Raw genomic sequence first — 26,007 nt, forward strand, 5'->3', positions numbered from 1 at the left:
TCGACCAAGCGCGAGTCGGACTCGCGCACTAAGGGTTCCGTACCGCCTTAAGGCGAAAGTTGGCAAAAAATTGTGTTTCTTGTATAGAAGCCCTAAAATAATTGTATTTTTAATTTTATAATAATATTTTGTTAAAGTATAAATATAATTATGTATTTTGTGAGCATTTCAAGTGTCTACTCATTAATAATAGGTAAATAATCGGCCATGTGCAAGTCGGACTCGCGCACAAAAGGTTTCGTACTAAATAATAGGCGAAAAATTGTGATTTTATTTTAATATTATTATTAATTATCAAAGTACACAATATAATATAACTAACCGATTCAGTGCGGTGTCATTTTTTGCAATTTTTTGCGCCTGGTGGCGAAAAAATTAATATTTCGTGGCTCCTCTGAGGAAAATGTAACTAATCGAGGTATTTATTGCTTTACATGTGGTAAGAGATTCCACGTGTTTTGATTACTTTCGAGTCATATTTCACACAATTTAAAAACAGACCACGGCATTTTTAATTTATTTAGGTGAGTACAAAAGTAGGTATGAAAAAAGTGACACGCTCGTGTTCATACAAATTGGAGCAACATGGCGCTTCTATCTTGATCTATTTCTGTGGTTTGCACGATAGTCGGCCAACTTTAAATTATTGTAAGTCTGCGGGGACTCTTGTTCGAATCGGATTATTTGGCAATGAGGGATTTTCCTATATTTTTAATTTGATTGTCAAACAGTTTCCATTTTAGTAACTAGATGGCGAATGGGTAGACAACTATCGGTAATACCTGGGAATACCATCAATAATTGCTACAAAACTGGGCAAAAGAATGTAAAACTTGATACATTTCAACTTGAAAAAGACGCAATAATATTCCAATGAATGTTATTCCAATGAATGTTCTAGCTAAAATTCACGGAAGAAATAGCCCTATTTACCGATATTCACACCAAATGTCACAAGAATTATACATTTTGGTTTTGACAACATCTTACCTGCACTTGTGCAAGATAATGGATATTTAATGGCTAATATTTTACCAATAATGAATATCAAAAACCCAAAAACCACAATTTGGGAAAAAAATAATAAAAACCACACCAACAATAAAAAGTAGAAGAAGTTTGAAAGTGACATGCCCGCCAAAACTCTTTCAGTTGTCAAGTTTCAGTTTGACAAGTTTTTGTCAGCGTGTTCCTAAACTATTACCAGTGTACTGGCCTAATCGCTTAGGCCAATGATCGCTTAGGTTTAAGATATTTTGATTTATGTCACACTTGACAGTACACTGATATTTTTTGGAAACACAACCCATATGTTGTCAGTGATGCCAACCTGCAGATAATTTCAGATCGGTGAGGAACCAATAGAAAATCTAGAAGTGTCTATCCTTACGCCATCTAGTTAAGATTGTTAAAATTAAAATTAAAAAATATAAATGAAAATCCCTCATTGAAAAAGTCTGCATAGGCAAGTGGCAACCCTGCTTACAATTGGCCATTTTTAAAGAAGAAGAAGAATATAGTCAGTCTACGTTTGAACTTTGATGGAGATTTCAGCAGATTATGTAGATTGTGCTGCACAAATAGAAATGTTGAAGTGAAATTTAGCTTTGAATTTTGATATTATTCAATAAAGCCATAAGAAAAATTGATTTAGGATAGCGTCCAGCTACATTTTTGAAAGCATGAGCTAAAGTCACTCGAAACATCCAACTCAGAAAAATGTTACTTGAGTCAACATTTATGTTATAAAAATTTCTAGGTCGAAAGAAATGTGTTTTCATATACATTCTACATGTACACAAAATGTAAACAGAACATAAAAACTTTAAAATGGGTTCCAGGTTAAGGTATGTATCATAATATTATTTTTGTATCGTAATCTCTTTAACAGTTACTTTTTTATCATCATTGCGCCTCGATCATTAAGATTTGCTCATCACACGTTAATGAACAACGCGTCACTCTGAAGCTGTGCCAAATTTTTGAAGTCCTTATTAACTGAAACACACATTTGTACATTGTTCATTCTAAGTAAATTGTATAGAAGCATGTGCCAAGTTAATTTCTCCATATTGACTTACATAAACATGCAGTCTTTAAAAATTATTTTTAGCAACCTTTGTTTAACATCCTGTAACAGTATACTGTATACACCCCATATCTTGTCGTGTTTTGTAAGTTTGTTCACAATAGGGATTCGGATAGCTGTCAATTTAGTTGTGGGCGGCTCCTGATAATGAAGTTATTGATAAAAGCTTTTAATGAAACTCAATGCTCGTATTCTCTCATTCTTGTTCACTGACAAGATATTATATTCAGTCTGCTCCCCTGACCTGTTTTGTTGTTAGTTTAATACAGACTATAAATGATGTTGTGTTCAGTCGGCTTAAGTCATTTTGTTGTTAGTCTTATTACTCTCGCGAGTGGCATTAGAAGAGTTAACAGTGCATTAAAGTGATCTAAAAATGCTGTAATATTTATTATAATGATTCGTTTTATGTCATCCATGGCTTTGCTTTAGATTTGATTAATTTAATGAAGCGTTGGATGCAACTTCTTTAACAATCACTTTTCAGAGAACCTGGTAATTTGTTTGAGCTGTATTGTGAGGTGTCACCGGGCGATCATACGAGCGAGCCGCACATACTGAAGAAATATCCTGAAAACTATAAAAATGAAGAGGAGTTAAAAAACTTACCAAAGTTCACATTTCCTTGTCCTTTAGATAGGTAAGTTATAATTTTTGGAACAGCTTACTTGATAGTTTTGTCACTTTTGCTCAGTTAAAATTTCATTAAATTAACAATTCACTTAAGGAAAACTGTGTTGCAATATTTCTTGTTAAACATTGTTATTTATACCATAATGTTTCCATCATCATTGTTGAGAGAGTTGTATGATTTTAATAAAGAGTGTAAACAGTAAAAGTAGTAAAAGTGAAACAAAATAATTATAATATCATTGATAAATAAAGTTAAGGAATTTAGAGTCAAATTAAGGGTTGAATAAATTAATAAAATATGTAAGACTAAAGAAATGTCTCCATAACTTTCTTAACTGTAACATTTTTGTGTCAAAATACATGTTTTTTTTCAGTGCGTACGTTCAGCAATACTCATTTGTTTTAACATCGGTGGATTCCAAATACACCTTTTGTTTCTGCCGCTATGATCCCAAAGCGAACAAGGCGCTGGTGATTTTGTCTCATCTACCATGGCATGATCTTTTTTACAAGTAAGTTGAAAAGTTCAAACTGGACAATTTTTAATAATAACCATGTTATTATAAATGTATTTTCATTTAAATTTTTCTCTGATGATTTTTCTTCAAATGCAACTATTTTGAATGCCTGTATAAACATATGTGCAAAATTGTTAATTTCTAGCCCTAAGTAAGGTTGTGCTGTGCGTCAATATTTCACATATTACCTCTATATTCACTCAGGGACAATATTGAAAAGCATATCTTAAATCTTCATCACTATTTGACACTTTCAATTTATAAATCAAAAAAATACAAAGTTTTGTACAAAATTTTATTATCTATTTAATTTTCATTTTTAAAGAGGTTTGAGTTTTAAAAATAATAATTTCTTACTGGATGCGTACGACATAGTAAGGGAGACATAATATTAACAGGCCAAAGGTCTTTACATTATATTATAGAATTGTGTGTAAAATTATCCTTTTTGCTGGAATTGGGTTTGGCGTTACTTTGAGTCCCGGGAAAGGACATAGTATATTTTCTATCCCCCTAACATGTACCGTTTCTGCAGTCTGCGACAAACGAATTGCAGCGAAGTTGCGGGGTTACATCTAGATAATACTGTTAGTTGTTACATAAGCAAACAATGTGCTATAGATTGCGAAATTGCCTCAAACAAGCGTCTATTAACTGGGGGGCATGGTGCTTTTATTGATTTAATGTGTTACCAGGAACACTCTTTATGCAAGAGATTGATGGAAAAGGTCGTATCTATTATTTAGACTATAATGCAGACTGTAGATATTTCTAGAACATAATACATATTAGCGAAGTATTTGTTTTTGTTTTACTTGCGAAAGAAAATGTGGGATGTCTCATATATTTTTTATTTGTGCTTATGATTGGCTAATGCGATAAAGTTTTGTAAGTGGTTTTTATTGTTATACTATTTAATATTCAATTTTTATGATCTGTAAGGTGTTATTTGACAATATGTATTTTTACTACTTTAATACTTTGTGTTGTACTACTTCATGGACCTAATAATTAAGCATTTATAAATAACTAGCTGTGCCCCGCGGTGTAACCAGTGGTTTCTAAGTGAAATATGTATATATGTATAATAATTATAATCTATGAAATGTACCAATAATAGGATCATACTATAATGATGAATGGTGTAATGCATGATGATGATAAATGTGATGTTTACATTAAGTAGCATATTATATACTCTCGGTTCTTGAAACAACGCTGAAACCTCCAAACTCGTATCTATATACCTTGGTGCAAAATCTTACTTTTTGGTAGCTATTATGCTTAGAATACTTCTCATGAAAACGAAATCACCACATGATTCCATATAAATTTTGAGGAGTTCCCTCGATAACTGATGGATCCCTTCATCAGATCACCACTTTTGTGAACATCGTACCAAATTGAGATGATGCCCTATATGTCAAAAGAATCGTAGAACATAAAAAAAGAGCATAATATATCACCTTCTCCATTTTGGCAGTCGGTTAAAAATGTAGCCTATGTGTTCATCCAGGATGTCAACTAACTCCTTGTGAAATTTTGTCCAAATCGTTAGAGCCGTTTAAGCGTGAAGAAGTAACAAACATACACACTCACATAGTTTTTTATGTGCCTTATGAAATGAACAAATTTCAGGTTACTAAACTGCATAGCGAACCTAGTGAACGGTCCAGACAGACACAAACTCAACTCGTTTCTAGAAGTATCTAGATGTAGACGGCCGAGCCCAGGAAGCACATTCAAAGTGGCATGCGACAACGATGGCATTATATTCTCAGCGGAGTGCCCAGATAACAAGCTGCCTAGGATACCTGATAATGTAAGTTTCAACTGAAAGCTTTTTTTTAAATAAGGAGGCAAACGAGCAAATGGGTCACCCGATGGAAAGCAACTACCGCCACCCATGGACACTCGCAACATCATAAGAACTGCAGGTGCGTTGCCGGCCTTTTGAGACGGAATGCGCTCTCTTCTTGAAGCTCACGGTGGAAGACTGCCACTCATCAAGATGATGAGGACGGTATATTTTTGTTTTCAGGATTCCGTAGTCACACGGTACCTCCATAGTCACATGGTATCTGGATTCTTGTATAAACAAGATCGAAATCTATACAGTGTGTAACTAAAATAAGTGATGATACTTTAGGGTGTGTACGTTTTCCTTGTAGAGAGTTCACAGTGAAAGTAGCAGCGTTGAAAGACGAAAATTTTTTTTCACTTTTGTATGGGCAAGGGCCCGAGCGTCACGAGTTTCCCCATACAAAAGTGAAAAAAAATGTTGGTCTTTCAGCGCTGCTACTTTCACAGTGAACTCTCTACAAGGAACACGTACACACCCTTAAGTATTATCACTTATTTTTGTTAAATCTGTATAAATAATAAATATCAATACGAACGGGTAGGGATAAAACATTGATGTATATCATTATAATATACTATGGTCTATCCCTACCCGTTGTATTGATATCGCTTATTATGTATGTGTGTATGTGTTTTTTCACTGTAAACCCTGTTTTCTCGTTTACACAATTTTATCAATCCCATTTTAGTGGATGTGAAGTCAAATTCGTAATGTTACTAGCCCGAGAAACTTGGTGTGTTATCATAATTTACAGTATTGGATTAAGTACAGTTTTTAAATTTTTATCATTCCATCTCCCACACCTAAATTTGATGCAAATGTAACCGCGTAATAAAAAATGTAACTTTAAATCACTTTCATCTGAGTTTTCTCTTTAACTAAAACTGAGAATACTATTTATTTTCAGTGTAACCTAACAGAATACTTCAGCGCATTGGACGCTCACTGTATGGCCGGGCTATGGGCGGCCCTTCTACACGAGCGGCGAATAGCCATAGTCGCCTCCAAACCGTCGAGATTGTCCGCGTGTGTGCAGGCCGCTAATGCGACGTTATTCCCCATGTCCTGGCAACACATCTTCATACCCATACTGCCGAAACATCTGATCGATTACCTGCTAGCGCCCATGCCGTTTCTCATTGGAGTGCCGAGGAGTGTTATGTCGGTAAGTGTTAGGGAGATCGCAGACGGTATACTTTTTGTGTGATGGAGTCTGCGCCGCATAAAAAGTGGGCCGTCTGCGATCTCCCTTATCGTTTGTTTTGTTTTAACATCTGAATGCCTACCAACACCATATCAAACACCCAAGGATTTTTTTTCTAGGCAACCTATTTAATCTCTTAAGAAGTATGTACTTACTTTTATTATTTCGTCTAAAGAGATATAGAAGTCGCGCAAACGGGCGACTTATTGCTGACTTACAATAATTAAATTACACGTTTTCGTATTCTACCGAAAATTGTTTAGGATAAAGAATAGATACACAGGCTAGATGCGTCGAGTTTATCCTTGCAAACAAATAACATTATACAGTTGGTATAGTGTTTTTCTCAAAGTTTATATGAAAATAAACCTTATGTTGTCCGCACAAAGGTCAGGGTTAAATAGTATTGGTCTGTACCCTTGACGCGAAAATTGCAATAATTTCAATTGATAAATTGGACGCCAAGATTGCATTGTGACTATCAATACAAGGTGCGTTAGTACCAATTGATAAAACTGCTATACATTTATTATAACTAAGGTTTCCTTTTCATTCAATTCCATAATAGATTAAGTCTTTATAGTATTTTGTAAAGTTACTCGCTGTGGAAATTGTAAATATTTATCGATGTAAAACGGTAACGTCGTATTATTATATGCTAAAGCTGGTATTTTTATTAAAAATTCTCTTATGCCTCATTAACTAGCGAATTAGGTTTACAAAGGTAGGGGATGGTAGTTTTTATGATGAATCTTCTCTTGTAAAGCAACTTGTAACATTTTAGAAGATTCTCCACCTAATTTATTAGTTTTTAATTTGATTATTACATAATATTTCAGTCTGTCCGTCTGTCGGAAGTGGGTGAAGTGGTGATAGTGGACGTGGACGCGAACGAGCTGCGGTCGCCGTTCAACGATCTCGACACACTACCACCTGATATGGTAAGTATTTTGCATGATCGCGATAGAAGGGTTAAGAGGCCGGGTGCCATCGAAATTCTCATACATACGTTATACCAAAATCATTTTCTTATACTAAAATATTTAACATGTTTGAGTTATTTTTCAGCTTAAAATAGGAATTTCCTAGGTTCCTGCGTAAAAATATACTGCAAAATATTTAAACACTAAAAAATATTTAAACATGGATCAGCAGCTTGCCTTTTCCTGTCGTTGCTCGTTTAAAGATATAAGATACAACGGGAAAGGATAAAGCCCATAATATTATATTGCGCTAAAATGTACGGTTCTAGAGCGCTGGGCAAATGTTAGCATTTAGCATTAGCATAGCATTGCGTATATGAAACGTCGTCGGGTTATGACTATCTTTCATTGTCAACAGGTAGCTAATTTACAGAAGGCTCTGAGTGACAAGAACGCGTTAGGTGACGCCGTGTCGCGGGCGTTTCTGCGCGCGCTTGTTACTCTCATAGGAGGTTATAGAGATGCTATCAAGTGAGTATACATTATAATATATGATTTTTTTATTATTGTTTATTAGGGTAAAAAAACAATATACGGACTGTGCAGTCGGTTTCTTGGTTAATACATTTTAAAAATTACCCATTATGACAACGTTTACTACGCTAATCCATGTTGTTTGTTGCTCTCTAATACGTTTTTGAAAACTATATAATAGACAATGACGGCAATATGGATTGGTGTAAATCTAGAATCCATATTAACCCGTCGATCGTGGGAAAACGAGACAGAATAGATATTCTATTGTGTCTCGTTCACCGGTGAGCGTATGGGGGCTTGATGAATTAAATAATCTTATTTATAAGTGAGTTTATATATGTTGCTCTACAGAATAGAAAAAGGTCACATGATAACGTTTAGCGAAGAGGCATTCATCAAGACAAGGAAAAACATGCAGCCATTCCTAAAGAAAATACTCCAGTCACAAATATTTCAACAGGTAAGCTTATTATATCTTCTATGTGAAATAAAAAGCTAATTGAGTAAAAGATGAACATTGAACATACAGAGAAATTGAAGTGCTAGAAATTGCACACACGCGTTTATTTTATGATGTAAAATAAGGGAGGATTTTGTGTAATATCGCGTCGAAGTTTGCCAGAAATACTTTCAAAAAGCAGGCCCATTCATATTCTAAAATGTAAAATAATGCTTTAAATAATGCATTAGAGGTTATCTAGGTATCTAGGTATGTTTGGCTTAAGCAAGCAGAGAAAGAAAAAATAACAATGTTACATGTTATCTAAGTATAAACTAAGTATCGAATTTAACGAATGCAACCTTACTAAAGAGATTATCCTCATCTTACCTTAATTTCACATTAAAAAATCTTCATTTCCAGTTCATAGATGAGAGGTTAGAACTCCTAAACTCCGGTCGTGGTTTCAACGATGAATTCGAGGTCGAATGTAATTACTTTGCCGACCGAGTCAACGCAGCAGGCGGTCAGAAACTCAAGCAGCAGTATAAAGACTGGGCGAAGAATGTGAGGAAAGAAGGAGGGGCTTTCTTCAGAAATGTTAAAGATAAGGTAAGGGAAGCTATAGGTGTGACCGTGAGACGAATTATAACGCGTGCTAGCTCCGAGGAATTAGAGCTAATTTTGTAAGAGTTTGTTGACTGTTCCATAGAAATGGTAAAATACGAAAGTGTGTCTTGTTTGTTACCCGTTACGGTCAAATCCCTAAACGACACTGAACTAATTCATCGGGTATGAAGATACTAAATTTACGTCCGGGAATTACTTTCTTTACCCTTCGAATTGTACGGTTCCCGCGTGGTAAACGTTGCATGCAACATCTACAACACGGTCACATTAACTTGACCCAACGAAAAAAAAAATCTTTATTAATTTCTCCCACAATACAAAAAAAAAAAACACATATACAATCATTATGATGCTTAGTTAAAAATTATAGTAGGAGACTGGTGCCCTTACTAGGTTGCCCTGTGTTAAGGGGTCACCTCAGAAGGTATTATTGAATCGTGTCTTACATCATTTATAATTTAAATTCTAACGAAATATATAATATACAAGTTATAACATGCGAGCTCCATAATGACGTCATCAAACCGTGCGTCTAGTTAATTTGACCGTGTTATAGTTTCTTATTCCTTGAAGCTTACGGTTAATCTATGTTTAACACTACGTCTCACGGTTTTATATATTATGATGCTAGCTATTAAGTATCATTGTTGCTTCAGTTACGGCTAAGCGTCAATTCAGAGTTCAGACCGCAACGGGACGCGTAGATGCATTTCTAAATTTGTATGGATTTGACAGATTTGCAAGACGTCTCACGTAATTTGAAATCTGTCAATTCAGTACCAAATGGATGATTTAGAAATGGATCTACGCGCCGCGTTGCGGTCTGAATTGTCCCTAGCGATTTGTGGTTAATATTATAATTAGGCTGTTATTAAAAAAGCGAATAATTCATCAGCTGTTGATTTATTTGGTGATTTGTCGCTTAATTTACAGCTATTAAATGCTAGTACTGAATAACTATAAACTAACAGTAGTTTGCAAATAGTTGCTAATAATATCAGTAAATTAGGAAAAGCTGTTGCGAAAGAAAGAAAAGATGCGATAATATTCCAATTCCAAATATAAATGATGGTATGTAACGTTTGATATGATTATATGATTATTATATTACTGGACATTCTGCGCGGCTTTGCCCGCGTACGGCGTAAATTAGATATTTTGCAGACAAATTAGTCCACAAAAAATAGCATATGATCCTTTACTTGGTCTAACTTCTTATATGTGATAAATAACATAAAAATTGCTCCAGTAGTTCGTGAGATAAGACCTTTCAAATAATTTCCCCGTTTTTTCCACATTTTTCTCTATTTCTTCGCTCCTATTAGTCTTAGCGTGATAAAATATAGTGTATAGTAAAGCCTAAAGCCTTCCTCGATAAATGGGCTATCTAACGCTGAAATAATTTCTCAAATCGGACCAGTAGTTGCTGAGATTAGAGCGTTCAAACAAACAAACTCTTCGGAATTATAATATTAGGATGATTTGACGACCTCTGTGGCTCAATAATTGGTAAGCGAGTTGGTACCTCAAGCCGCTCAAAGCGGGTTCGAATCCAAAAATCCGCCGACGGAACAAAAGTTTTCAATGTTCCTGGGTCTTGGATGTGTATATTAAATAATCTGTATAACTAGACGTTCCGCGCGGCTTCGCCCGCGTAAATTAGGAATTTCACGGAAACCGTACATTTTTTCGCAAATCGTAGTCTATTCCAAGTGGTCTATTCTATATTAGTACCAAATAACATAAAAATTGCTCCAGTAGTTCATGAGATAAAGTTGTTCCCTTTTAAATAATTTCCCCGTGTTTTCCACATTTTCCTCTTTTTCTTCGCTCCTATTAGTCTTAGCATGATAATATATAGCCTATATTCTATAACCTTCCTCGATAAATGGGCTATCTAACACTGAAAGAATTTAAAAAAATCGGACCAGTAGTTCCTGAAATTAGCGCGTTCAAACAAACAAATAAACAAACTCTTCCGCTTTATAATATTTTAGTATTAGTATAGATAATATAATACAATTTTTAAATATATTCATGGTATAAAAATATTAAATATATTTCCGCTGTCCGGTACCTGTAACACAAGTCCTTCAGGTACCTACCTAGCACTGTGCCAGACTGACGTGATGTGAAGCGTCTATAGATACTATTATTATGAAAAAATTGTTACCACAGTTCAAAATAATAAATAAAATAATATAAATAGCCACAACAAGAATAGACTACTAGACTAGAATTTCATTTTAAGCGAAGCTTCATATATAAAGTCCGGTCTCCGCATGCTCCCAATTAAAAAAAAAATAAAGACATCTCTTTTAAATTTATTCTTGTGAACCGGACTTTCAAAACGAACGTTTAAAGCAAAATGACAATGTATGTCTCTTTAAAATATGTAGTACTAGCGACCCGCCCCGGCGTCGCACGGGTATAAAATATATTAAACTCGATAGCCTATGATCCTTCACGTGGTCTACTTTTTATCAGCTGTGCCAAATAACATAAAAAATGCTTCAGTAGTTCGCGAGATAAGCCCTTTTAAAAATTTCCCTCGTTTTTTCCGCATTCTCCTATTAGTCTTAGCATGATAAAATATAGCCTATAGCCTTATAAATGGGCTATCTAACACTGAAATAATTTTTCAAATCAGACGAGTAGTTCCAGAGATTAGCGCCGTCAACTTAGCCCTTTTAAAAAAAATTCCACGTTTTACCCGTTTTTTCCACATTTTCCTCTATTTCTTCGCTCCTATTAGTCTTAACATGATAAAATTTAGCCTATAACCTTCCTCGATAAATGGGCTATCTAACACTGAAAGAATCATCAAAATCCGTTGCCTAGTTTTAAAGATTAAAGGGAACAAACGGACATGAGGAAAAAAAGCGACTTTATTTTATAATATGTGTAGATTATTTGTAATTTGTATTGAACAAATAATCACTACATAATATTATAAACCAAAGTCGCTTTTTTCCTTTATGTCCCTTTGCTCCCTTTAATTTTTAAAACTACGCTACGGATTTTGATGCGGTTTTCTTTAATAGATAGAATGATTCAAGAGGAATGTTTATAAGTATAATAACATTAATTATAGTTATTTAGGCACCAAATTAAGCAACTTTTGAAATACGCATCGGATCACAAAAAATATTGAATGGCACGTTTATGATTTAACTAAAGATTTCTTCAGAAAAAGGACAAATTAATACGAAAAGGTTCGCCATCGTCGCTATAGATGGTCGCTTCGAAAATGTTCCTTAACGGTTTTTAGTGTCATGGGGATAGGCTTACGTACGTGGAACGTTACCGCTTTTCACGCTTTAAAATGTATAATAATATGACGTATAAAATTATATGGCATATCTAGATAATGCCAAGATGTGTAACAAAATCCCATAAAGTTAATATACCTAGCGGAATAGAGCAACAATCTCGAGCTGTCAAACGAAACCGAAATTGGTTTCATCTGTGTGTAAAAATATGTGTACGTATACACTTACACAAGCATGATTGAACATGATTTCTATGAGATTAAATTGTCAACGTGCGGCACGTGCCGACTGGACGTCAAAAAAAGAGTGCTGCTGTAATGCATCATACGTCTCTTTTTACCATGCAGTGTTACTGATCGTGACATCTCTCTTGCCTTTGTTTCTCTATTCCGCTAGGTATACTAACTTTATGCAAAATCCTCATGACACTGAACCACCCTTAAACAACGTGTTAATAGGTTAACAAACCCTATGAGTGTTGGTTGCCGCTTAGCTTGGGCATGTAGTGGGTTTGAGCTTATATTGTGTAATATTTGCAGGCGAATCCCGCGGTACAGTCGGCGGTGAAAACGGTGAGTCTACCGTGAGCCTCACTACTCTGTGGAAACACTTTACCTTAAACCCCCTAACTAATAAAAATATATATATACACACATAATTAAATAGGGTGTAACAAAACTTAAGTGATAATACTTTAGGGTGTGTATAATGGGTACTCTGTATAGAGTTGAATGTGAAATTATGTACAACTACAGTGCTCCCAAAGTGATAATGCGCATAGAAATTTTCGTAATTTTTCGGCAACGATTATACGAATATTTCCCGAGCGTCGGAAGACGTCGCTGCAAGCGCTGTTTTAAACTTAACTTTAAGAAAAACACCGCTTTGCAGCGACGTAGAGACGCCTGACGTTGCTTGGATGTTACCATGGTAACGCCGCGATGGCTTCCCAGTGACTTATTTAACACTTTGACGGACCGGCGACAACGGACAGCCGCCGGCTATATGATATTAAATATTAACTTCTATAAAAAAAAAAAAAAAAAAATTTTGTTTGTTATTATTTTTAGCAATATTCCGCGAAAACAACTTCCACCTTTAAGTAAATGAGTGAGTGTACGCATAGACATGCGTACACTCACTCATTTACTTAAAGGTGGAAGTTGTTTTCGCGGAATATTGCTAAAAATAATAACAAACTAAATTTAAACTATGGATTTCCGCAAAGTAACGCCTGATTCCATTAACTATTAACTTCTATTTCCTTTGAACAAGGTGCCAAATGCAAGTGCATTGTTTGGGGCTCTTACGTTTCATGGATTCGGGTGTTTTCGTGATTACGACAATTAGCGAAGATTTTCATGCGCATTATTAATTTGGAAGTACTGTAGTAGAATAAGAAAATAAATGGCGCTGTGGCGCTTGCCACAAATAATGATTAGTACAGACTAATGATTAGTCTGTACTAATCATTATTAGTCACTAATCATAAAAAAAGATTGATCTTTCAGCGCTGCTACTTTGTGTGTGACACAGTGAACTCTATATAAGGGACAATTACACACTCTAAAGTCTAAAGTACTACTTTTTTTTGTTATACCCTGTATAAACGTTAAAGGTATACAATGTTTCGTCTTGTTTGTTAAGTGACTTATCTAATGTGTCAGATAAGGACAAAACATCGTATAATTATGTAAAAATAACGATTGCATACACAGTGTCAATGGTTTGTAACCCCCGACAAAAAAGAGGGGTGTTAAAAGTTTGACGTGTCTGTTTGTCTGTCTGTGTGTGTATCTGTCCGTGGCATCGTTGCATCCAAACGGGTGGACCGATTTTGATCTAGTTTTTCTTCTTCTAAGGCTATTTGCCTGTCAGTCGCTAAGACTGCCCTTTTATTCGCCTTTTATTAGTTTTTTCGCACTATAGTACTTATATGTCTTAATAGTTTTCTTTTATGACGAGAAATTTAATTCCTAATAAAATACGATTTGTTGTTTACTACAAATATCGGCTTTTTTGACGACGAATTTAAATTCTTTCATACTAATATAATGAAATTATTGAATTTACTATGAATACATAGGCCCCTTTTACTGTATTATACAGATGTGTAATTTTATTGTTCTTAATATATTTTTGTATCGCCTAAATTTTTTTTTCCTATAAATAAATACAAAACTAAAAAAATAGGCGACTATGAAAGAAAGTTGAAAACTATATTTAAACCATAATAATAGGTTGTATTTTTTAATATGCATGTAAGTATGTATTTGCCTTAGTGATCATGAATATTATTCTAAAAATATTTCCACAGAGTAGTGAAGTGGCGAAATAATTGGTTACAGTATTGTGCACTTAAAAATATTAAAAAATTTCACTTCAAAATTTCATAGTTTTTATATTTTGCATGCGTATTTTAAATGATTCTTGATGTATGGTGTTTCCATTCTAAGATTTCTGTGTACATGGATGGTACATATGACAATAGGGTTTAAAGCATAATAACGGTTATCTTTTATCGATAAGAGTTATTATGCTTTGAACCGTGAGTGTTGATTCTTGTTTTACTGTACTCTATATATACATATAATTTCGTTGCGAGAGTCTGTAATATAGGCTGGCCACCGAACACGCTAAACTCGCGCTCCTTTCACGTCATACTGAAAACGAGATAGATTTTGTGCGCACAGCGCAAGTGACAAGCGATAGATAGGGCAATGAGCCTACATGTTTTGTGACCGGCCTATAGACATAATTTTAATTTAGGTAATTATGTCACATTGCAAACTTTTTTATAAGAAATATTTTTCTTGCTTTCTTCATTGTCTGACTGCTTTTATTTCTACGCTTGTAGTATCGGATACGCGCTTTCTTGGTGATGGGGTAAGTTGTTATATGCTTGTAGACCTACTTATAATCTACTTAATATGTTTTTGAGTTAAATGTTTATTTATAAGTAATTTTATAGGTATATGAAAGTATTTACTGTTCCCACGCACCAATGAACTCCTTATTAGTTAAATATTTACACAGCGGAAAGATACTTTATAATAGTTATAGATTGTGTAAAATGGAAATATTTTTTTATTCTAATGACATAATAGATATATATATATATATATATATATATATATATATATATATATATATATATATATATATATATATATATATATATATATATATATATATATATATATATATATATATATATATATATATATATATATATATACTAGATGTCCCGCGCGGCTTCGCCCGCGTAAATTAGAAATTTTACAGAATCCGTAGGTACATTTTCCCATAAAAAATATTTCCCCCGTTTTTCCCACATTTTCCTGAGTTTCTTCTGTCGTATTAGTCTTAGAGTAATAATATAATATAACCTTCTCGATAAATGATGACTCTTACTCGATAAATGATCTATCTAACACTGAGATAAGTTTTTAAATCGGACCTGTAGTTTCTGAGATTGACGCGTTCAAGCAAACATACTCTTCAGGTTTATAATATTAGGTAGATATAGATTTTTTTTAATTATCGCTTGACAAACTCGAGTCTCGATCTAAAAGACTATGAAATGGTATAATATGGTAGTGATGATGATGATGATGATGATGATGAAGAATGTAATTTGCATAGTAGCATATGCTTTCTGTTCTTAAAACAACGCCGAAACTCCCAAACTTGTATCTATAAAGAATCAGGAATTCTCTCAGCACCTTCCGAACCACGGTATACCAGGTATATCTCGGTGCAAAATCTTACTTGTTGGTAGCATATGCTTAGAATACTTCTCACGAAACCGAAGTCACCATATGTTTCCCTATAAGTTTTGAGGAGTTCCCTCGATTACTTATGGATCCTTCATCAGATCACCACTTTTCTGAATATAATACCAAATTGGGATGATACCCTATATACCAAAAGAAAAATTTTGAAAATCGGTTAACAAACGGCGGAGTAATCGTTGAATATAAGAAAACGAACATAACACCTCCCCCATTTTGAAAGTCGGTTAAAATTGTAGCCTATGTGTTATTTATTTAATATTTTAATCAGCACATGAATTGAATAACAAAATTTTTTTCAAATTAATCGTAGCACCATCTGTCAGGACAAACTAAAATTGAAATAGAATAATATTGAATGCGATGATAGCGCCGTCCGCCGGATCTAATGTAAAACATTCCAAAATCAACAACTCCTTATAAATAAGAAATTAATTGAAAAAACATTTTCCAGTAGACCAAACTGTAAATCTAAACCATTCTCGAATCTCCACGAACACACACAAAAAATTTCATCAAAATTGGTCCAGTCGTTTAGGAGGAGTTCAGTCACATACACACGCACACAAGAAATATATATATTAAGATATATATATATATATATATATATATATATATATATATATATATATATATATATATATATATATATATATATATATATATATATATATATATATATATATATATATATATATATTTACATTCACCTTTCTTATTATTATATAAACTTTGAAACGTTATAGTTGAATTAGATTTATAAATGCATGGATACAATATAATAGCAAGCTGCACCTTGTTGAAAATCAGAACTTCTGGTTAATTTTGCACTATACAAAGCAACGAATTTAGTTTAAATAGAATTAAGTCCCTCGCCTTTAAACAGTAAATATAATCGATACAATACTATTTCTTTTCTAGGTTCGTCAAGGCGGCAAGAACATGAAGTCTGCAGTGAAAGGGTTCAAAATTAAAATGCCCAAAACTGGATCGAGACCTTCATCGTTGAATACTACGGACGATAGCAGGTAAATACTACTCTTATTTTACTATTTTACAAAAGCTGTTTCTACTGATGCAAAGATTGATTTTATATTTATACAATGTTTTGTTAGAGTTTTGTTTAGACAGGGACAAAATATTCTATAAGTGTGGTGTATAAAAGTAGTGTATAATCTCTACATAGGTAATATTAAAATGTAGGAATATTGTACCGCTACTCTTCATACTGAATTTTCACAGCTCATTCTATTCATACACTTCTTAAATTTTTAGTCGCGAACAATCTTATATATATAATTCTCGTGTCAGTTACCGTACTCCTCCGAAATGGCTTTACTGATTTTTACCAAATTTTATATGCATGTTCAGTAGGTCTGAGAATAATGAGATACAATATAATTATTGCAATAAAAATATTTACACAAACAACATAATCATATTATCTGAAGAGTGAAGACCCTTAATTTAACCAAAAACACAAACATTTCAGGTTCTCATGCGGCTCCGCGACCCCCGTATCATCGGACTCTGAGAGCCCACCCGAGCGGCCGTCACGCGACCCCCCTCTCCCACTCGATCTGCTCACCGAGATGGAGTTCCTTTTCGGGGGGTCGAGGAGGGACAGCCTCCCCCCTACCACAACAGCTCAGCTGAGGATAGAGGATAAGTCGGTAAGTGTAGATATAATAGAGGTCTACATTTTATACGTATATTCATAGTATACAAGGTGTAACAAAAGTTATAATACTTTAGTGTATGTGTTCCTTGTAGAGAGTTCACTGTGAAAGTAGCAGGCGCTGAAATACCACATTTATTTTTATATATACTTTTGTATGGACAACCGGCGCGGCAGTCGTGCGCAGCGTCGCGAATTTCCTCATACAAAACTGAAAATTGGTCTTTCAGCGCTGTTACTTTCACAGTGAACTCTCTACAAGGAACACATACAAATCCTCAAGTATTATCACTTAGTTTTATTACACCATGTATACTATAGATCTGTGTTTTTCAACCTTATTATGATGCGAATACCCTGGTAGAACCCCAGGGGGTCGCGACCCACAGGTTGAATAACACTGCTATAGATTGTAAAAATGATGAAAATTCGTCCGTCCTGCTGCGATCCATCGTAACGTGCGCGTAGCTTTAAAGTTGCAGGGTTTTGGCGGTTTTCATACAAAACATATTTTTGGAAATATTATTTTCGAAGACTTAGGGCGTTCGCTGCGTTGAGCGTGTGCCCGGCGCGGGCGCCCGCCTGCCTACCCACCCACCTAGTGCTAGTCCTACCTAGTAGTTACCTAGCCAACAGACGACGACGCCGACGTGTACAAAGGCGTCAGCCAATCAGCCCATTTGTCACGTCTAGATTGTTGATCCGTCGCCCGCAGGACCGCTGCACGCGCCGCGTGCGACGGCTGAATCGCGTCACGCAGCGCTGCTCTATGGGATGACATGAAACAAGCACGCCTCGCGGGTGGGTGGCCATGGCGGGCGCACGCTTAACGCAGCGAACGCCCTTAATAAAATACATTCGTTCTATTCCATTCTCGAAGGCTAAACAAAACTAATTTTATGTGGAATATAAAATCATGAAGGAATTGATTAAGTATTGTAATTTTGTGATACTCCTACGCTGAATAAAATGACAAAATACAACAATTTTACTAAAATAATATTATGTACTTAAACTATAATTAGTTATTTAATTTGACTTACTCAAATGTTTAAGAACATTGAACGTAAGTAACATGTTTTAAGTTGAAATTAATGATTTTTTTGCTGTTTATTAGTTTTAATTATTTCACTTTTGATTTAAGCTATTTAACATTAAAATAATACAAGAACTGACAGTTATTATTCGTTTGGTTTTCGTTTAAATAACTCTTATTTAGCATGGCACCTTTGAATGACCATATTAATAATATGCGTATGCTGCTATTTGCTCGGTTTGCTGAAAATATTATGTAGTGTTTTTTTGCTTGATTTATATGCGTCGGATACGAGCGGATTGGCCGTTACACCTCGAGATCACAAGCTAATGTATGTAACGATTCATTTAAATAGCGGCGCGGTCGCGCATCTGTCGTGTACATAATATACAATTGCCTGTGATATCGCGGTGTATGCCATAAAGACGCATATAATTCGAGCCTTATTCCTAGATGTGTCCCATTCTGTAGGTCCTTTATCATTGATTAATTAAAAGTAGTTATAGTCTGCGCACCGAACACAGATTTTCGGTTATTGAGCTATTGTTACTTACCTTTTTCAATCGACCTCGAATATTTGGCTGTAACTAGGTGACGTATGCGTTGCCCCTAAACTCGCTTATCGCGCGAAAAACGTAATTTTTACGGGATAAAAGTATCCTATGTGTTTTCCCGGAACTCGAGGTATCTCCATACCAAACTTCAGCAAAATCGATTCAGCGGTTTAGGCGTGAAGAGGTAACAAACAGACTAACACACTTTCGCATGGATATTTGTCTGTCTTGTTTACAGGATATTTTCGCGTGTGAAAGAAATATATAATCTGTAGCGATAGCTATAATGGCCAAATTTCTACAAATCTACACATTCTGTGACCGTGCTAATAGTGCCAAAAGAAGTATTAAAATGCACTTATCTTCAATTACTTAGACCACATAACTAACTACATATTACAAATAAAGAAACTTTATCCTCATAAAATAAACATGATACACTTTGTAGTTATCACTTTATTAGGCTACAATCCTACAAAGACACGTTTTTTGCTTATTCACGCTTTTATTTGCGTTTCTTGATGGTATGCGCGCACCTCGGCTAGGGTAAATCACAAAGTTATAGGCACTATTCATTATTTTTTTATATCCATTCAATAAACTTGTTATTAAAATGAAATGTTGATTTAAATACTTATTTTACTACACTTGACCGAATAAATCCAAATATAGAGTGTGTATGACCATGTGCTTTACCCAGTATTCTTAGCCTAGTTTAGCAGAACACACCGTTTGGTATGCGCTAGCACTTTAAACTACCCAGTTATTGGCCAAAATGTGTCAGTTAATGACCGGGTGGTTTATGTATACTTTTGTTTTGCAGAAGACACTGTCGCCCCGTCCCCCTCCTCGCTTACCTGAACGCCCTCCCCCAACCCTCAGGTACCCTATAGTTTCCACCAGAAAACTAGTCGACCTATCCGACGCCCCTGTACCGCCACCCCGAAACACACACTCCAACCATTTCATTAGCAACATCACCAAAAACGACACAGCCACCGAATTCCAAACTACCACCATCCGGTTCCAAGACAACGGGAAGGAGAAATTGAAGTTGAGTTTGAGCAACCAGCGCCGGCCGAGTAAGACGCTTCGGCCCCCAGAAGTGACCAACAAGGGACGAACGCACGAGGTAATGATATGGGCTGTCGTACTCATATCCATAATATACTATATCATACACGATTTCTCACTGGGCTAACGGACGCACTAAATATGAGAGGGGCTTACCCAACGTGTTTTCTTTGTCGCGTCTTTATATAATCGCCGAACAAAAATGTATGGAATAGGATATATCCTCTGCCGTCTAGTGTGAAAACGTTGCAGTAATCTAATAGCGTTTTCGGCATCTAGAACTGCTCCGACATGCTCACGTCTTAACAGAATATTGACAGAATCGTTGTCAAACGTCGAACAAAACTTTTTGTTTATTGTCTGTGCTGGTGCTACATTTATAGCGTTTTCGGCATCTGGAACTGCCCCAGGGCAGGGCAGGCACGGCAGGCCGAATGGATACGGAAATAGCCGAACAAAACCGATGATCCACGAAGCACGTCGACTTAGTACTAGTGCAATACGTAGTTTATGTCCTTAATTTAAACTTCGGCTATTTTCGTATCCGTTCGGCCCACCCTGCCTGCTCTGCCCCGGGGCAGTTCCAGATGCCGAAAACGCTATAAATGTAGCACCAGCACAGACTATAAACAAAAAGTTTTGTTCGACGTTTGACAACGATTCTGTCAATATTCTGTTAAGACGTGAGCATGTCGAATTTTGTCGGTATAATTTACTGAATGTTTGTAGCGCACTTTGCCTAATATTGAAAGCGTTAGATATAAACTTGACGTTCGACTCATTTCATTCCATATATTTTGATCGGCGTTTCTATAAAGAAACGATAAAGAAAACATGTTAGTTAAGCCCCAAAGCCGTTTTTGGCCAACTAACGCTCAAAATGTTATGTCGGCGGTATTTCACCCCATGCTTCTGTACGCTTGGTTTTGTCTGGAATGTTAGTCTAGTATTCCTTTTAGTCCTAGTCTTATCTAGTCTAGCACTAGTAATTATTTTTATCAACATTTCTAAATGCTTTGTATATTGGCGCATTAAAAGTTCAGTTTTTGGTAAACATATTACGGCTATATAAAAAAAAAACCATTAAAATATTATGAGTTTACATTTACAAGTAAGAGCATTTAGAAGTTATAAGATTTAAATAAGTGATATCGAATGTTACATTTAGGAACAATTCTATGTTTATTGTATTGTTATTCTGTGCATGTATTTTTAATTATCTATTTTAAGGATTTTGAGCAGCACTAACTTGTTAATTTTTATATCGTTTTTTATTTATTAATTTGTCAGTTATTTAATAAACCTGGTCAGATTATTACTTTTTAATACGATTTTGTATAATTTTTTTTTTAAATTAAAATTAAGAGTATCATATAAGTCGAAGTCAGCGTGCTACAATTAAAATAATATTATGTCTTGTTTTAGCATAATACTGCCCAACTGAAAAATTAAAACTATTAAGTACTGAAAGTAAAATGCTTCCATATATTTATATAATAATTGTTAATTGTTAATTTAATATTTGTTTACAAAATGTTTATAAATATTCTGTATATTTTGTAACATAAATACTAATAAAGACATTGATTACTTTAATAACCAATTATTTTATTACGCGGTAACTTATTTTATCTACCTCTTAGATTTTGACATGTTAATATTTTTTTCATAATAATTAAGGAACATGTTTTTTCTGTACAAAAAACATTTTGTGGTGGTAGTGGTAGTATAAAATGGGTTACAAGTTCTGCAAATGTTTCCACTTTTAAGGTTCAAAAGAACTTAAAACGATGTTATGGTAATGCTACGTCCATGATTTGATGAATAACGCTTATAACAAATTTAATTATAGCAATACGAGAAGCAAATTTGCTAAGCTTTTATTTTGTGGTTTTAAATTTCATAACAAAGAAAGGCATGTTATTATAACAACTAAAATTACCAATGTATTATTGCCAGTGTTAATGCCAACGGTAACAGTTTCTGCAATGAAAATATTTCCTTTCTCTAATAATTGCTATAACATGCAACTATAATTTAAGGCTCTCTTATCTGGACGTCTCTATATAAAGCTAAAATTCTAAACTAATTAAAAACTGTTATGAAAGTGATTCTCACTTTGGTGCCTGGGAATTTTATACTTATATATCAGTTTTCAAATGTTTATTTTTAATGGCATCACATATAATATTTTAAATGTAGATTTGTTTTGCCACCAAATTATATGTCAGTATCAAGGATTGAAAATAAAATAAACTATGTTGTTGTAAGAGTTTAGTGACCGATTTTTGTTTTATCAAGGTAGGATAGTGTCCCCCGATTTTTTTATCTAAATGCTTGCGACAGTTACAATACAGAGTCTAGACTTTGTTATGACTAGTGACTAACACAGTTAGAACACTGGACAGTGTGAAATGTGTTTTCAAGGGCGATTTCATTTGTTTGTGTGTGTTGCTTTTCAGTGTCTTCATTTCATTACTGTAAGAAAATTGTGTTTATCTTTTTGAAATTATTAAACTTTGCCTATGAAAATATATTTGAAACAGTATTGTTGTAAAATTACTAGTTGTTAATTACAAAAAAGTTTCTTCGAAACTGTAAAAGCACATTTTTCCAAAGCCAAAATTGACAGCAACATAAAACGCGAATTTCTTTTCAGACGTTATTGAAACATTTGTCTTGGGGCGTTACGAACGGAGACTATGAGAATGTTTATTTCTGATTATGTTATTTATTGTTTCGATGGTAAGTGTGGAGTGAGCATTACAATAGCATCGCTTATACATTGCTGTGGGGGCGTTTGCCAGGGGCGTATATAGATGCTCATCTAAAGGGGCGCTCTGTTTTCAGCCCGCTGAGGAGGTGGACCTTATAAAGTTGGACGACAGTCCCCCCGATTTAGCGGATTTTGACCCCTTGAAGCGAAGGGAGCCCGACCCACTCAAGTCTACGGACAGCGCGCTACTTCACGAGTACGGTTTGGACTTCAGTCAGTTCGGAATGTCGGATTTCTCCGCCGGTTCGAGTACTCAGGACTCATCTGTACCTAAGGGATGGACCACATTCAACTAAAACTTTCTGAATGATCGTATTCTACGTTCGTGGATACTCATGTTTAACAGCAATATAACAGTTTTCTTGCCCTATTTGCAATGTAACTGTTGAATAGAAAAGGAACTGCAGAAATTAAAAAAAGCGCATAAAGGAATGTGGAATCTATCTTCCTACCTGGGAATAACAAGCGCGTAACTGACCGGAGTGGAGAAACACTGTGCAAAGAAAGATTCATCAAAGGCAGATAAGGTTTTCGAAATAGACCGCTTTCTAACATCCGGTAGGAAGGCGTGAGTAGATGAAGTGGCTAACATTTTATAACATAAGAGCAATAATTCATTCCTTCCCTTATAATTTGAACGTACCTTGTAACTTACCTACTTCATTATCAGGCTAACTTTGTAAGTATACATAAAATCTACATTTTTATTGCAATTCATTTTTCCGATCCTAAAGCCACAAATAAAATTCAAAAATTTTAGTTAGCCACTTCATCCACTTAAATCTTTAACTATTACTAGGTGTTTACGAACAATTACAGCCAAAATTACATCAGCCATGTGAGGATACAAACCAAATTACACATTATATCAGTAGTCGCGGTTGAAATCGGCCTGGAGATAATCAAACACATTGGAAATAGTGCAGAAATATTATAATAATAATATAATAATAATATCTATGGACGCTTCACACCACGTCAGTCTGGCCCCGTGCTAAGTACCTGAAGGACTTTACAGGTACCAGACAACGGAAATATATTTAATTATTATACTATACAGTATACATATATTTAAGATTTTTATTATATCATACACATATATTTTAATACACATCCAGACCCGGGAACATTGAAAACTTTTGGTTCCGTCGGCGGGTTTCGAACCCGCGACCCCCGGCTTGAGCTGCCACACACTCAACCAATTGCGCCACAGGGGTGGTCTATTTTTAACCGACTTCCAAAAAAGAGGAAGTTATATTATTGTGTTCGTCTGTTTATATATTATTTTTGAAGAGATTGTGTTGTATTACTGCTAGACTATGTCAGATATTAGACCCTTTGTCGTGGCTCTATGGTCTTTCTATTCAGCCGAAAATACCTTTAAATTTTACGACGTTTTGTCGCGTATTATTTAGGTATGGAGTATGAAAATTATTCAATTCAAGGGTGTTGTTCTGTGTCCTATTTTTGCATTGATAAGAAAGTATGATAAAAAGTTCTAATATATTAAATTTTAATTATTTCTTCTAAAAATACTAGAAAGTATTTTAGATGAAAGGATTGCTATAAGTATTAAAGTTTTTTTTTTGTCAATTCTCCGAAACAAAATTTATTTAAAATAACCTCTCGAAATATAAAGAGATCAGAATCAGATAATATTTTGCTGCAAAATATGAAAGAGACCAAGGTTGCCTGTTGTACGACTAAATTTTTAAAACGAACTGAATAATCTGGGTCATCCACCTTTATTTTATACACAAATAAGAATGTAAAAACAGAAAGAACTAATAGGGGTATAAAATAAATAATAAAGCGCATACGCAAACCGTTTTTTTGTATGTAAAGGAGAGCCAATAATTTGCTAGAGCCAATAACTATTCCATCTATGGCCAGAAAACATGAACATTATCAGCTGTTTACCTCCTAATATAAATATATACAGGGTGTAACAAAAATAAATGATAATACTTTAGTGTGTGTACGTGTTCCTTGTAGAGAGTTCACTGTGAAAGTAGCAGCGCTGAAAGACCAAAAATTTTTTTCACTTTTGTATGGGGAAACTCGTGACGCTCGGGCCCTTGTCCATACAAAAGTGAAAAAAAAATCTCGTCTTTCAGAGCTGCTACTTTCACAGTGAACTCTCTACAAGGAACGCGTACACATCCTAAAGTATATCACTTATTTTTGTTACACACTGTATACAATATACACAGCGAATATTATGTGTGCGGAAATCGTTCGACGGGTTAAGTCACCTTGTCTTTGTCTAGCTCATTTGAAAAGTCAGGACAAGAAAGCGAAATATGTACATTATTATCTAGTAACACAACGTAAATATATTTTTAGTAAGAAGGGGTTTCCTTAGTACCTACATATTTTGTTCGGAGCCACTGTGATCTTTAAATATCTTTTAAGGTGATTGTCATAATAATATGCAATTGGAGATCTATCCTAATATTATATTTTCGTTTAAATTTTTCAAAATTCATGCTGGCTGTGAATTTTTTCATCTTTGATTTTGTTAAATTCTAACTAGTAATAGATAATATAAATAATGTTACATTTAGGTTAAACACTTTCCTGTTTTTACTTTAGCAAAATGTTACTTACACAATGAATTTCTGATCACTTTTCTTTTGTTCAGTCCAGTGGCGTAAAATTGATGGGATCAGTAAAAATCGTCCCGTTAATAATAAAACGGGTACAATAAATGTATAAAAAATTCCTGACCTCACGGCCCCTTTTGGGTCGGGGGCCCGTGGCATTTTGCCACCCCTGCCACCCTATAGTTACGCCACTGGCACTGGTTCAGTCGTAAATATATATTTTTGATGTATGGTTACGCTTTTAGTATAAAAAAATATATTTAACTAAAATATTTATTTATAGTCCAATAAAATTATGACTCAAAATGGGTTAAATAAACATGAACGAACACAGTTTGGGGATTTTAAGGATCGATATGGGTGTATTCTGAGCATAAATT

General features: G+C 34.6%; 1 protein-coding gene across 5 annotated transcripts; it reads left to right on the plus strand.

Moving 5' to 3' along the window:
- Window positions 1-1,525: 1,525 nt before the first annotated feature.
- Window positions 1,526-23,754, plus strand: LOC121739104 (DENN domain-containing protein 1A-like). Of its 5 annotated transcripts, XM_042131431.1 has the most exons (15): window positions 1,526-1,847; window positions 2,577-2,729; window positions 3,097-3,234; window positions 4,879-5,062; window positions 6,012-6,269; window positions 7,148-7,249; window positions 7,650-7,762; window positions 8,120-8,228; window positions 8,631-8,819; window positions 12,649-12,681; window positions 16,825-16,931; window positions 17,396-17,576; window positions 19,995-20,303; window positions 22,905-22,990; window positions 23,096-23,156. In XM_042131431.1, the coding sequence occupies exons 1-14, from the start codon at window positions 1,831-1,833 to the stop codon at window positions 22,965-22,967; spliced, it is 1,956 nt and encodes a 651-aa protein (XP_041987365.1). In that variant the 5' UTR covers window positions 1,526-1,830; the 3' UTR covers window positions 22,968-22,990; window positions 23,096-23,156. The 5 variants fall into 5 exon arrangements, with proteins under 5 accessions (XP_041987365.1, XP_041987363.1, XP_041987367.1 ...); XM_042131429.1 differs by lacking the exon at window positions 22,905-22,990 and having other exon boundaries at window positions 23,096-23,754; XM_042131433.1 differs by lacking the exon at window positions 19,995-20,303.
- The last annotated feature ends 2,253 nt before the right edge of the window (window positions 23,755-26,007 follow it).

This window comes from Aricia agestis, chromosome Z (assembly GCF_905147365.1).
Source record: "Aricia agestis chromosome Z, ilAriAges1.1, whole genome shotgun sequence".
NCBI lineage: Eukaryota > Metazoa > Arthropoda > Insecta > Lepidoptera > Lycaenidae > Aricia > Aricia agestis.